Below are 15,528 nucleotides of genomic sequence, written 5' to 3' on the forward strand. Positions count from 1 at the left end.
GTACGTGCACCCTGATGTTTATAGCAGCAATGTCCACAACAGCCAAACTATGGAAAGAGCCAAGATGTCCATCAACAGATGAATGGATAAAGAAGATGTGGTATATATATACAATGGAATATTATGCAGCCCTCAAAAGGAATGAAATCTTGCCATTTGCAATGATGTGGATGGAACTGGAGGGTATTATGCTGAGTGAAATAAGTCAATCAGAGAAAGACATGTATCATATGATCTCACTGATATGAGGAATTCTTAATCTCAGGAACAAACTGAGGGTTGCTGGAGTGGTGGGGGGTGGGAGGGATGGGGTATACCTCATTAATGGGTACAGAGTTTCTGTTTGGGATTGCAAGCAAGTTCTGGAGACGGAGAGTGGTGACGACTGTCTAACATTGTAAAGGTAATTAGGGCCACTGAATTGCATGCTTAAAAGTGGTTACAATGGTAACTTGCACGTGATATATATTTGACTACAATAAATTCTTTTTTAAATAGCACAAAGGGTTTCCAAGGCAGAAAGAGGATTCATCATTACCTGGTTGTCACTCTCCACCTCATCCTCCTCGTTGGTCTCCTCCCCTAAAGCCAAGAGGCTGAGAGCATTCTTGTCCTCATGGATGGAGCCCAAGAGACCCTTTGTATAAGCAGAAGTCTTGAGACCCTGTGAAGGCTCCAAAGCAGAGAAGGAAAGTCAAGGGGCGTGCTAAGGACCTGCAGAATGCTCTCCCCACTCTCTTTGTATGTCTCCCAGCACAAGTCGGCCAAGCCCAGGAAGCTGACCCCAGCAACCCCAGCTCACATGGATCCCTTCCTGACTCTGACTGCCCCAGCTGTAAGAACTGGGAAATGAGCACTGCAATCCCTCCCCCTCCCCCCCGCCCCGGTGGGTCTATCCTCTGCAGCCCAGAGTCCACGTCTAGCATCACACAAGTGTGATTTGCCTTCCCAGCTTCCCAATTTGCCCATGAACTCTTGAGGACTCGGTCCATGCCCTCTCTTTCTTATCTATGCGCCACCGTTCCTAGCATGGCGCACAAAGACCCCAGGGTCACTAAATACACTGAATGCGAGAGAAATCATTTACCAGCATGAGTTCTCCAAGCGGACCAGACTCCACTGAGCTCCCTAGGCCCACACTTTGCGATCCACGAAGAGCGGAGGCCGGGGCATCCACAAGGCCTCTCAAGGGAGCCAGGCCCCCAGGAGGGACATGGACTGGGGCTAATGAGGAGCCGAGGGCCTGGACAACACAAAACATCTTGTTACAAACCCAAGAAACCACATGGCTCTCAGAGTGCCAGAGACAGATATAAAAATAAAACATCTAAATCCTGCCCGCTCAAATTTAAACCACCTCCGTTCAGAGACTGTTAATGAAACACAACATCCAGAAATTACCATTGTGCCAACTGTGTGATAAATCACAGGCTGGCTTGCTGATTCTTCTAACTCCGCTGCTGGTGCACAGCGAATGGTTTGCTCACATCTGGCAGATGCCGCAGCGGGTTCTGCTCCCCTTTCAGAAGCCACATAGGAAGTGGGGGGACACGGAGGGCAGAGACAAAAGCCTCATCTACCAGAATGAGAAGTCTCAATAGAAGAAGTTTAAAACTGATGAACCAAGAAAAAGCAGTCTAAGCATATTATTTACAAATGTGGAAGTACACAGCAGAAGAAAGCAGTTGCCTCTGGGGAGGGGTACACACACCAGAGAACTGTATTTCGTTATACGCCTTTTGGTACTATTTGACTTTGTTCAATATGGGCATGTATTACTTTAATTAAAATACATACCAACTACGGAAAAAATACATGGGGGCGCCCGGGTGGCTCAGTTAGTTAAGCATCTGCCTTCGGCTCAGGTCATGATCTCGGGGTCCTGGGATCAAGCTCTGCATTGGGGTTCGGGCTCAGTGGGGAATCTGTTTCTCCCTCTCCGTCGGCCCCTCTCCACTGCTCATGCTCTCTCTCTCCCTCTTTCCTCTCTCAAATAAATAAATAAAATCTTTTAAAAAAATATACATGAATGACGAAAGAACTCTCCTTCCCCTCTTCCACTGACAAGGAAGGTAGCTGAATGAAGCCTTGCTCAAAGGACTGACCAGTTTCCCTATTCTCACGCCAGCCAGATGAAGGCTTCTGGCTAGGGAGGATGGGAAAAACCACCTGGGAGTCAGAGTTTGCAAGACCTCAGCTCATTCACAGAATCCTGTACTCAGTTTACTCGTCTGCAAGACAGAGATGATGGGTGTCTTACCACTTAAGGTCTGTTGGGAAGTTCAAAAGAGACAATGAACGTGAGGAGCACGTGGGAGTGGTTCAGGGCTACCCAACGTGGAATGGCCATTAGAGGGATTCACATTCCTATAGATCGGGCTGAGCAGCAGGGGCAAGGAGAGCATTCTGGGGACAATTTACAAAAAGCTCTTTAAAATTCATTGCTCAAACTTAAAATGTATAAAACAACACAAAACCACTCCTCTCTAATCCCAAGGGGACTGAAGAGAGAAAGGGGAACCCAGAGGAGGTCAGGCTGAGAACGTGCAGGCGGCCCATCATCTCCTCTACAACCTGGGCTGAAGGGCCCAGACCATTGGGCAGGTTCTGACCAGGGCCCCTTCCTGTGTGGGAAGGGCAGCAGATGCTCACCTGAAAGGGGGATAAGAACCACTCCCGAGCTTTTAAACTCCCAAATCACTGCCTAACCATCTGGCCTGCTGTAGAGTACTTCCGGTGGGCAGAAACAATCAGACTGGCCCACATAACCCAGCATCAGGTGCTAGGCTCAGCCCTTACATGCCATCTCTCCTGTTCTCACGACAACCCGGGCCAGAGTCCCTACAAATGGAGATGGTGGAGATGAAGACCTCTACTCACAGTCACAGGGTCATCTGGGGGGCTGGGGGGGGGGTGGCGGGGAGCACAAACACGGGACTGGACCCAGGGCAATCTCCAAACCAGTACTTTACACCACCTCTTGGTTGTGGCCAAAAAGGAGCCCAGGAAAGCTTCTCTGAGGTCAACTGGGAGCAAATGGGTCTGCTCCTCTTGACTTCAGCCCTCCCAACCAGCCCCAGTCTATCAGCAACCAAAATTCCTCCCACACTATTTACAGAAAAGTACGGACTCCTCACATGGCTAATTTGCGGGCGTGCCGGGGGCTTGAGGGAGGGAGACAGGCATGCTGAGAGCTCCGTTCTCCCAGGCCTTTACCAAATCAGTGGTTGGCAGGGAAATGACACATCCCTGGCTCCTAGCTGGTCATCTTCTAGAGCTGGCCATTAACTCTATGGGCTGTGCATGGTCTTGTCCTTCAGGGGGGATAAACTTGCTGCCATTGGACTAATTAAAACTTTCAGGATCATCTGCCCCTTATCTGGTATTTATCGTGCTACAGTAGTTATTAAAGCTAACAGAGAACCAGGACACTCCAGCAATTAGAAACCAGAGGGAACAACTGGGTAAAGCCACAACTGGGTGACAGCAGAATAGCTGGGGAAATTCAGATTGACCCCCGTGGTCTCTGCTCCAACTTGACTTCTTCTGAATGAAGAATATGGTGTGACTCGTTAAAGGGACAAAGGGTCAGAATGACAGGGAAAGCACAATCCAATGTCAAATCCCCGCAGTGGAGGAAGTAAAGGTACAAACAAGGTCTGAACAAGCCTGACGCAGGGTAGTCACGTGGTTCCTGGGACCCCCTGGGAAGCAAGGAGCAGAAGCAGCTCACTGGATGGTAGAGAGATTCTGGGCTCCAGCACCCTGCCCCCCACCCCCTGCCATGACTGTATTAACTTTCCAGTTCTATGTGATTCCAAGAAGGGACTAAATTGAGAGCTTGTAGGGAGGGTGTCTACTTGGGAAGCCTCTGTCCATAATCAGCTAATGGGAAAGGCTTCCCAAATCCTGGGAAGGTACCAAATCCTGCCTGAGTGCCAGGATCGGCGCCACCTTGCTCACCTTCAAAACTGATCATCTGCCAAGCCTGTGACCCACCCGTGAACTAAGTCAGCTCCAGGGAAGGGAAGGCTAGATCCCCTCAGCCACTGTCCAGCAGGTGACAGGTACAAGAAACACGAAATATACGTCAGCCCACAAGATGGCCAGCCTGGGTAGTTAAGGGATCAGTAGTTACCAGGGGAGAGCAAACAATAGGAAAGCAGGCCTGATGGCTGAGTAAAGACGTCAGCTCAACCTGCTCCCTCCCTGCCAAGTTCACGGAGGCCCACAGGCCATACTTGCTAGGAAGCCTACCTGGTTGAGAAGCTGCATCTTGCCTGGCTCTGCAGCAAGCCCTCTGCTGGAACTCAGCTCGATTAGCCCCTGCCTGAGGGGGCTGCTGCTTGGCTGGAAACAGGCTTGCTGAGAGACCTCCTGCCCAGCAGGGGCAAGAGCCACCTCCTGAGGATGCTCCAGCATCTCTGGCCCCCAAGCCAGAAACCTTGAGTCCCTCTCCATGGCTCTGACGGCCTCGTGCTCACCCTCACTAGACATCCTGGAAGACTCGGCCGCCACGCAACAGACCATGCTGGCGATACCTTTACATGGCGTCTCCTGCATGCTCTCAGGCAGACCCAGGACCTCCAGCCGCCTGGAGATCTTGACCATCTGCAGGATGTGCTGGTAGAATCTCTGATCTTCAGAGTAGTCTTCACTCTCTGACTGCTCATCGGCAGAGCTCTGCATGTGGGACAACTGGAGCCCCAGGAAGGGGCTGGAGTGCTGCTCTCTGGCTCTGGGACCTGACTGACCCCCCACACCCTGCTCAGACCCCGGAGAGCTCTGCAGGTCCCAAGGGAAGTGGTTCACCTCACCCAGGATCTGAGAGCCAAGGCAAGAAGCTAGGCTGCTGCTTTCCAAGTCAGGCTCAGACCCACTAGGCCTCCTGTCTTCTTCGGAGGGCTCTAGAGACCCGGGGGGTTGTCTCTCCTCACCGGCAGGGGAGCGTCCAGGGGCACTCCCTGAAGGGCCATTCTGGGCCAGCTCTGACGCCAGAGGATCAGGCGGCATTAGGAAGAGCTCCTGAGGCGGGTCTTTAGCTGTGGCCCCTGGAATCTCGGGGTCATCGGGTCCTGCCTCCTGGCAGCTCCTGGGGGTGTCCTTGTTGACAAGCTTGGAGACCTGTCTCATCCACAGTCCCGGGGGCTCTTTCCTCCTCTTCCCCTTGCCCACGCTCCCACCTTCCCCAGGCATGCCCTGTCGGCTCAGGCCGTCGGCTGGGCCGCTATCTAACAAGAGCAGCCGGCTCTTCCTGGTAGGCGGCATGTGGTCAGAGGAACACAGGGACCGGGAACGGTCCTCCTCAGGGGACGGTGAGGGAATGGGGCTCTGGCTCTTGTCTCCCCTGGGGCCAGTGGAGCCCCGTTTGGAGATGTGGTGGTCATGCTGCTCCCCTTTTAGCTGTAGGCCGGTGATGGTTTCAGAAAGCTTTGAGTGGACAGAGGCCTGGCTCCTGCCTTCCAGCACATCCTGTCCATTCTGGAGGGGCCTGGTGTTCTCAGGGCCCAGAGCGCTAAGCTTCTGCTGTCTGGTCCTCAGTTCCAGCTCTTCTATTTCAGGGTCTGAAAACCCCAGATAGATTTTCTCTGTCGGCTTCTGGGGTTTCCCCAGACCCTGCTGATCACCCAATTCTGTCCTGCACTGGGCTGGGGCCCTGCCTAAGATTTTCTCCACGTCAGCAAAGATCTGGTGGTTGCGAGAAGCTTGGCCTTTGGAGAGTGGCTGTAGCTTGCTGGGCAGGGTGCCCAGGAGAGGCCAGGGGGTGTCACCCAGCATGCAGGGGCTCCTCCCTTTCTTAAAGGAGCCCTCACTTCTAGCCTGCATCTCTTGGTCTGGGTCCAGATCAGCAAGCCCGGGTGCTGGGAGAGGGGATGGGCCACGGAGAAGGGAGGAAGAAGGCAGAAGTCCCTGCTCGGGCTGTGTTTCCTAGATGGGTACATAAACATGCAGAGAAAACGAAGACAAAGCACTTCTGATTTATACTTGCTACCTCAGCCCTTGGCAAGCCCTTAGCAGAAACCCACCCTCCATTTAAAGGAAAACACAAACCAAGAGGGGGAAAAAAAAAAAAAGCTAAAAACTCCCTTAGGCTTCATTGTTTTCTGGGCCCTAGTTTCCCTATCTATAAAGCGGAGGCTAGACTAGATCAATGGTTTACCCCCCTGCTTCACGGAACCTGCCGGTTGGTTCCACAGGGTACCCCGGAGGCCACTGTAGCATACAGGTAATGGGGAAGGGGCGTCACCAGGACCTACTCCCCAAGGTTCACTTTTTCTTGATATGCTGGACCTCCATGGAGGAATTGACTGGAAGACAGGGCTTCACCAATCACAAAGGTCTGAATCACCAACCAGATTATCCCTAAGGTATCATCAGGCTCTCAGTTCTGTGACTGGTGAATTTCATAAAATCCACCTGCCTTACCAAAGACCACCAGAAATTGTCTAAGAAGGGAGAGAAGGGAAACATGGCCAGTGAGCTGAGCCCTGGGAATTCCATCTAGGTCTTCCAGCAGAGACGCGAGTTGGTACTGCTCAAGAGAGGTCCACACCAGTCAGAGAATCTTGGGTCTCAAAGAAACCCTAAAAGATAGACCTCATCCTGCAAACATTCACACTAAGCTCCAGCTGGCCTATGCATGCACACCACCAGAGAGCCCAAGCCACATGAGCCCAGGTCACCCACCTGGCTCAGGTCTGCCCTCTGGAAAAACCCAGGTCTGAGGCACTGTCCTGAGCCCTGAGATCCAGACTGGCAGCCCAGGGCTATCCAATCATCCTCAGCTCCTGAAACCACAAAGGAATCCTTTTTAACGGGGAGCTCCAAGCACTTGCTCACACACCCAGAACTCTGTCACCCAACCCTCTACCCCAGAACCCTCGCCTCGTTCCCTCTCTCACCTAGTCATGCCAGAGTCTACCCAGACTGATTATCATTTAAAGTGGTCCTGTGCTAATGAAAAGCCCATTATCCATCTTTGGCCTTTCAAACACGTAACATCAGAAAATTCAACCAATTTGGAAATTACCCGTCCTCTTTTCTCTCTCTGGAGGGATGGGCTTGTTATCTTATTTCTTGGGATCGTGAGTAGCAATACACGGTGGGGGAGGGGGGTGCACAGGGAGGAAGGAGGGAAGAGTATCTGTAGAACTTGGAAATGCTGAAAAAGACCAATTCACCAGCAACCATCCAATGGCAGAACTGATGCCTTGGGGAAGGAAGGAAGATGGACGAAACCTTCACTGAGAAGCAAGCACTAAGCATGGCGGGAAACAGACTACAGACAGCAAGCAAATCAACTGGACAAATGAGAGGGTTGAAAAGATATTCTCAATGCTCCCCACCTGGCTGGCCTGGGTTCCTATGGGGCCTCCTTCTCCTCAACGTGCCCCGCCTGCCCCACGCCTGCCCCCCATCTGGGTGAAGAATCCCTGGGCCTCACGTCAGGATGGCTCCAAGTCTTTGCTTCTCTACCTATAAATTCAGGGCCATAACTCTGTCTCTGAAGTTCAGACACACTGGAGGGACAAATAAAACAATAAGCGCTTTCAACTCCAAGTAAAAAAAGCTACTCGAGACCAAGGTAATCATGCTGCCGTCAAATTTCAATTATGCACCACTAACCGAGGACACCGGCAAAAAAGACAATCCACAGGAGCAGATAAAGCCCAGAGCTTTTCTCGTTGAATTTGGAAGGCACTGGCGTTCTGACAACTGAATTAGGGCTACATCTGACATCTAGGAATTTGCACCACACTGGGAAGGCCTGGCTCTGAAAGGAGAGGGAAGACACTCCACTCATCTGAGTTCTCCGTCAAGTGCCCCTGGCCCCCCACTCTCCAGAGGGGCGGATGACCCCACTTCCTGGACTGCTGCAAAGCACCATGTTCAGCAGACTGCTCTCGCTCACTAATCCTACTACATAGCATGTGCTTCCCAAGGGGGATAAAAGGAATTGTTTAGAGGCAGTAAGAATTTCTAGAAGCTAAAAGGAAAATTTGCCAGAGACAGGCAGAATGAAGGTGATGTACTATGAAGAAATCACTGGTGCTGTTCTTAACTTCCCAGCTGGAAACACCTAGAGGCTTCGAACATCCCCTGAGGTCTCAGCCCTGGCCTCTCTGGGAGCTGGCAGCCACGAACTCACCAGCAGACTTTTGGGGGTCTCTTTGTCCTTCTTGTCTTTCTTTTCCTTTTTCTTTTTCTTGTCTTTCTTCTTAATGGTTCCAGGAGCTGACAGCTTCCCCCGCTCTTGGATCACCAAGTTCCGATAGTGCTCATCACATGGATGGTCCCACATGGACTGACCGTTGGCAAAGTTGAAATAGTAAATATCACCTGTGATGTCCTGGCTGTGGAGAGCAGAGGTCAGGAGTTAGTCCCTGCTCAGGCCCACAGCTACTTAGGGGAAAAAAGAAAGATGGAGAAGAAAGACGGCATGAGAGGGGCAGGAGAGAGAAGAGGGGAGGACAGGAGGACACGGGGAGAATTAACACAGAATGGAAGGGTACCGTGTGGCTAAGACAGGAGCTAACTTAGATAGGAACAAAGGATTGGGATACCTAAGGACTTCTCTAGAAGAAGACGTATAATCATTGGGGTTCCTGGGAATTCATGCTAGACTGGAGTAGGAATAAATTTGGTTTTAGATGGATAAGTACAGATGCCATGGGATCTTGGAGATATATTCTAGGCTTGAACTTGCTTAATATTTTTATAAATGGTGTAAGGAAGAAGAGGCATTGTGAAAACCCTGGTTTTGCAGAAGACCCTGAACTCACAAGAGGTGACAATCCAAGCCAGTGGGGATCAACAACAGAAGAAAATAACGTAGGGGCGCCTGGGTGGCACAGTCGGTTGAGCATCCAACTCTTGACTTCGGCTCAAGTCATGATCTCAGGGTCATGGAGACTGCTTAAGATTCTCTCTCTCCCTCTGCCCACCCCCCCACATTCTTTCAAAAAGAAGAAAAAGAAAATAATGTAAAAGGTGCATTTCAAGAATCTGTGTTTCAGGGCTGCCTGGGTGGCTCAGTCGGTTGGGCAGCTGCCTTCAGCTCATATCATGGTCCCACGGTCCTGGGATCGAGCCCTGCATCGGGCTCCCTGCTCGGCGGGGAGCCTGCTTCTCCCTCTCCCTACTGCTCCGCCTACTTGTGCTCTCTCTCTGTCAAATAAATAAAATCTCAAAAAAAAAAAGGATCTATTAATAATCCATTGGGACAGCTATTAGAAAAACAAAAAACAAACCACAGATTCACAATAGCAATATAAAAAGACACAATACCCAGGAATAAATCCAAAGTGTGCAAAATCTTTATAAAGCTTTACTGAAAAGTCAGGAAAAAGGAAAAAAGAAAAAGCATTTGGCGAGACAGTCCATGTTCCTGAATACGAAGACTCAAGTCTGGGGGTGCCTGACTGGCTCAGTTGGCAGAGCACACAATTCTTGATCTTGGGGTTCTGAGTTCAAGCCCCACAATGGGTGCAGAGACCACTTTAAAAAAAAAGTCTATAAACATGCTGATAATCTTCAAATTAATGTATAAATCCAATACAATCCCAGTAGAATCCCAATCAGGCTCCTTATAAAACTTGACAAGCTCAACTCAATTCCAATAAAAGAGAAAACATGCAGAAATAAGCAGAAAAATATCAGGAATGACAGATAGAAAGATAACAAATGACAGATAAGCAACATGAGAAGATGCACAACATCAGTGACCGTCAGGGAAAGTGAGAATTACAAGCACAGCGAGATACCGCTTCACGCCCACTAGCATGGCTGCTACCAAACAAGCAGGAAAGAACAGGTGTTGGCGAGGATGTGGAGACGCCGGACCCTTGTGTACTGCTGGTGGGGACGGAAGGGGGTGCAGCCACCATGAAAAACAGTATGGCGGTTCCCTAAAAATTAAAAAATAGAACTACCATATGACCCAGCAATTCCACCCAAAAGAACTGAAAGCAGGGATTCGAGCAGATATTTGTAAGCCCATGTTCACAGCAGCATTACGCAAAATAGCAGAAGGGTGCAAACAGCCCAGATGTCCACTGACAAACAAATGAATAACCAAAATGCAGCACAGACATACAACGAGAATTTTATTCCACCTTGAAAAGGAATGAGGTACTAACACGGACGACAGCATGGATGAAGCCCCCAGACACGAGACTAAGTAAAATAAGCCAGACACAAAAGGACCAATACTGTGGGTATACGATCTAGAAGAGGTTAATAAACAGACGGAAAGTAGATCAGAGGTTACCCGGAGCTGGGGGAGGGGAGAGTGGGCACAGACTTTCAGTTTAGGAAGCTGAAAAAGTTCTGGAACTGGGTGGTGGGGATGCTTGCACAACACTGTGAATGTTACTTCATGCCACTGAACTGTCTATCTAAAAATGGTTACAACAGGACATTTTATGTTATGTATGTTTTACCTGGAAAAAAAAAAACTTTAAAAAAATGTATAATTTCAGTGTGGTAAGAGAAAGAGTAAAGAAATTAAAAGACAGGAGACTGGAAGAAAATAATAGAAGCAGTAGTATAAGATTAATACACAGAAAAATCAGAGTTTCACCTTCTCCAAAATAAAAAAAATAAGCGTCCCAGCAGACAAAATGGCAAAGGGTATAAATAAGCAAATGGCCAACAGATGGCCAGCTCAACTCAATGAACAATTTGAGAAATGCAAATTCAAACAATCAGGTATAATCTCCTGTCCCTGGATTGACAATTTTTTTGTACTGATCATTTTTGGGGGGTTAACAGTGTTTTAACTGATAATATTTTTAAATGAACCATATCTACTGTTACTGGAGGGATGGTTAAACTGCAATGGAAAGTAATTTGGGATTAACTAACAATATTTAAATTTTGCATGTCTTAACACATTGATTCAAATTCTAAAATTTTTTTCTCTAGACACACATACAAAATCTCAGGCAACATGCTTAACCAAACTGAAGGAAACATCTGACCTCTCCTCACCTGGTGCCAAATTCTCAGCAGCCAGAAACAGAAAGAAAACGTGAAGCCTGATTAGTACGTGTGAGAAGTGACAGGTCAAGGCTGGTGTCTGACCTGGATAGAGACCCTTCAAACCTGGGTTTTAATGCCAAGTGACAGACTGAGAAGATGGCCTTAGGCCTTCACGAATCTGGAAACTAGGAATGAGACCCTTGCATATTGCTGGGCCCGTAAAGCTGCTCATTCCATGAATAGAAGAACCTAGTGGAGCGAGGAAGCATGTCACCCAATCCAGGTCTCGGCGGGCAAAATCAAATTCCATGAAAAATTAAAACCCCAAGACACATGTACACATAGAGTCCAAATTGTGGTAAGAAAATCCCAAATCGGAAAATTAATGTAAAAATTTAGTCCTAACGCCCACTGAAAAAATCCTTGGCACAAGCTATCATAAAGCCACTCAACAACCTAGGAATAAAACACAGAAAATAACTCTATAGAAGATGGATTCACAAAACTCACAATAAATAATTAACAAGCCCCATGGGAAGACAGTTCACGGTAAAAGGGAATCAGCACCAGTGAAGAGAAGCATTAGTAAACTTGGCATAGCAGAATAATCAAAAGAAGACTAAAATTAACTACATCTAAAATTACTGTAGGGATAAAAAGAGTAGAATCCATAATGAAAGAACAGAACTCTAAAAAAAAAAAAAAAACAAAACAAAAACCAGACATACTGAAAAGAACATAAGAGAACTTGTGGGAATTTGAAGAATCATTAAATCAGGGGAGGAAAGGGGGATGAAGAGAGACAGGAGTCCTCAAAGAAAGAAAGCACCCAAATCCTAAACTGAGGAAATAAAAATAAATACATACCTGATACACTGCAGTGACATTACAGGACTCCAAAGATAAAAATAAAATTATAAAAACAACCAGAGGGGGGAAAGATTTACTACCCACAAAGGAACAACAAATGAGACTAAGAAAATAGGTCTTATCAAGGAAAACCAGAAGATCATGGTACATAATATTGGCCAAGGGCTGGTCAAATTCAACAGACAATTCTGTACTCAACTAAACTGTTACTCAGATTGAGACCAGACAAAAGTGCCTAGGGATACAGGAAGACATAAACATACCTAGCATGCTTGATATAATGGGTATTTATAGAACCCTATGTTGGAAAATGAGATACTACATTCTTATCGAGAACACCTAGAACATTTACATAAACAGAATCACTTTCTGAGCCAGAAAAGAGGTCTCAACTTGTAACAAAAAATGAATAAATAAAATTGGTAATCGGTAATAAAAAAAATACCCAAACTCTACCTACCTCATCCCCTTCAAACTATTATTTTAGGGGGCGTCTGGGTGGCTCAGATGGTTGAGCGTCTGCCTTTGGCTCAGGTCATGATCCCGGGGTCCTGGGATCAGGCCCCGCATCGGGCTCTTGGCTCGGCAGGGAGCCTGCTTCTCCCTCTGCCTGCCGCTCCCTCTGCTCATGTTCTCTCTCTCTCTGTCTCTCTCTCAAATGAATAAATAAAATCTTTCTTTAAAAAAAAAACAAAAACTGGGCGCCTGGGTGGCTCAGTTGGTTAAGCGACTGCCTTCAGCCTCAGGTCATGATCCCAGAGTCCTGGGATCGAGTCCCGCATCGGGCTCCCTGCTCTGCGGGGAACCTGCTTCTCCCTCTCCCACTCCCCCTGCTTGTGTTCCCTCTCTCGCTGTGTCTCTCTCTGTCAAATAAATAAAATCTTTAAAAAAAAAAAACAAAAACTATTATTTTAGAACAAAGATACTTAACAAAATTTTAGAAAATCAAATCTGATAGTATATGATCATGACCAGGTGGACTTTATCCCAGGAATGTAAGGTCAGTTTAACATTTGAAAATCAATCAATATCATTGACCATATTAAGACCGAAATAGAAAAAACCCACATGATCCTATCAATAGATGCAGAAAAAACATTTGGTAAAATCCAATATCCTTTCTGATTTAGACTCTTAGCAAGGCAGGAATAGAAGGGAACTTCCTCACCCTGACAAAGGACATTTACAAAAACCTACAGCTAACATCATACTCAATCCCTTAAGATCAGGAACAAAGCAAAAATGTCCATTGTCACCACTTCTATTATTGGAGGTTCTAGTCAGTGCAGTAAGGAAAGAAATAAAAATAAAAGGCATCCAGATTGGAAAGGAAGAAGTAAAAATGGCTTTTTCACAAAAGACGTGATCACGTATGTAGGAAATCCTATGTAATCTACAAAAATATTAGAAATGACATACATGGGGCACCTGGGTGGCTCAGTCGGTTGAGTGTCAGACTCTTGATTTTGGCTCAGGTCATGATCTTGGGGTCATGGGATTAAACCCCCCACCCCCATCCCCGCTTTGGGCTCCATGCTCACCAGGGAGTCTGTTCTTTCCTTCTCCCTCTCCCTCCCCCCACTCCCCCAGCTCACCTGTGCACCCAAGAGCACTCTCTCTCTCTCTCTCTCTCTCTCTCGCTCTCTCAAATAAAATAAATAAATAAACCTTTTTTTTTTTTTTAAATAAATAAACCTTAAAAAAAAGAGCTGACACGTGTGAGTTTAGCAAGGCTGCCAGCTACAATATCAATATACAAAAACCAATTTTATTTCTATATAAAAGCAATAGGAAACTGAAATTTTAAAATATACCATTTACAGAAACATCAAAAATACGCACTTAGGAATAAATCTAACAAAATATGGGCAAGACATGTACACTAAAAACTATAAAACATTTCTTAAAGAACCACTTAAATAAATGGAGACAGACCCTGCTCAGGGGTTGAAAGACTCCATATAATTTTAGAGGTCAATTCTCCCTAAACTGATTTATAGATTCGGTGCAATTCCAATCAAAATCTTTTTTTTTTTTTTTAAAGATTTTATTTATTTATTTGACAGAGAGAGAGAGATAGTGAGAGCAGGAACACAAGCAGGGGGAGTGGGAGAGGGAGAAGCAGGCTTCCCGCGGAGCAGGGAGCCCGATGCGGGGCTCGATCCCAGGACCCTGGGATCATGACCTGAGCTGAAGGCAGATGCTTAACGACTGAGCCACTCAGGCGCTCCCAATCAAAATCTTAACAGGATTTTTTTTTTTGGTAGAAAATGACAAGCTGATTCTAAAATTCATATGGAAATGCAGAGGACCTACAATACAACTCTGAAAATGGAGAACAAAGCTGGAGGATTTACCCTAAATGATTTCAAGACATAGTAAAACTACAGTAATCAAAACAGTACTTACAGTATTGGTGTTAAGGTAGACAAACAGATCAGTGGAAGAGAGCAGAGAAACCAGAAGTAGACCCACACATAGGGTCAATTTGGAAAAAAATCTAAACACCCTTCAATATAAGAGTGGTTAAATAAATCGGGATTTTTAAAAATTATGGCACATCTATATATATGGAAAAGTGTGTAGCTGTTACAAGGCTGAGGTGGACCACACAATGACAGAGAAGAGCAACAATGTAGATAGGACATACTTATGTGTAACAAACAAAACCGTGTGTGGGGGGTGGGGTGTGTTTTCAAGGCCAGGACGGAATTCACCAATTAACAGTAGTTACTCTTGCAATTGAAAGGGTAGAAGATGGCATGTTCCATTAAATTTTAATGACTTATGGTATTTTAAAAATTGCGAAAGAGTTCATGCTCCCTCACAGGCTGAGGGAGCGCCGGCCACCACTAGCAGGACCGTGAAGGCGGCCGGCACGAAGCACGGCTGGCCCATAACCAATGACGGTTTCCTTCCTTCCACCCACCGCTTTACTTTTTACAAACACTGCAGCTATTTATTTATTAGGTGTGTGTACATTAAGGTATTACTATACTGATTATATTTCTCATGTGGTTTCTCATTAGAAAAAAGGATCCAAAAGCAAAACAGCACACATATGTATAAACTTAAAAACAAAGACAGAGAAGATAGAAATTAATCGGTGAGGCAAACGTCGGGGCGCCTGAGGGGCTCAGTCAGGTAAGCGTCTGACTCTTGGTTTCGGCTCAGGTCATGATCTCATGGGTCGTGGGATCGAGCCCCCGAGGCAGGCTCCATGCTGGGCATGGAGTCTGCTTGAAGATTCTCTCCCTCTGCCCCTCCCCATACGTGTACTCTCTCTCGCTCTCTCTGAAATAAATAAATCAATCTTTGAAAAAAATAGATAAGGCAAATGTGGGTATCAGGGCCGATACTGGAAACAAAACAGAAACCACTATCCTATGAACTTATCCTACAAACACAACTGTGCATCCTCAGCACCGGGAATACTGTGCACAGTGCTGACGGATTTCTAATAAGAAAGATGTCATGAACGAACCATGAGAGACGATGGACTCTGAAAAACAAACTGAGGGTTCTAGAGGGGAGGGGGGTGGGAGGATGGGTTGGCCTGGTGGTGGGTATTGAGGAGGGCACGTTCTGCATGGAGCACTGGGTGTTGTGCACGAACAATGAATCATGGAACACTTCATCTAGAACTAATGATGTAATGTATGGGGATTAACATAA

The 15,528-nt window shown here is 46.9% G+C and overlaps 1 protein-coding gene across 1 annotated transcript in view; it reads right to left on the bottom strand.

Annotated features, from left to right (window-relative positions):
* Positions 1-15,528, bottom strand: part of CEP164 (centrosomal protein 164) — a 45,732-nt gene that overhangs the window by 24,532 nt on the left and 5,672 nt on the right. Inside the window, exons 3-5 of the mRNA XM_081797360.1 lie at positions 8,150-8,354; positions 1,088-1,243; positions 494-673 (exon numbers count right to left, since the gene is read on the bottom strand). Coding sequence (XP_081653486.1) covers positions 494-673; positions 1,088-1,243; positions 8,150-8,354 — 541 coding nt within the window. The remainder of the gene's footprint in view (positions 1-493; positions 674-1,087; positions 1,244-8,149; positions 8,355-15,528) is intronic.

Source organism: Leptonychotes weddellii, chromosome 11 (genome assembly GCF_054177405.1).
Source record: "Leptonychotes weddellii isolate Sample4059 chromosome 11, ASM5417740v2, whole genome shotgun sequence".
Classification (NCBI taxonomy): Eukaryota; Metazoa; Chordata; class Mammalia; order Carnivora; family Phocidae; genus Leptonychotes; species Leptonychotes weddellii.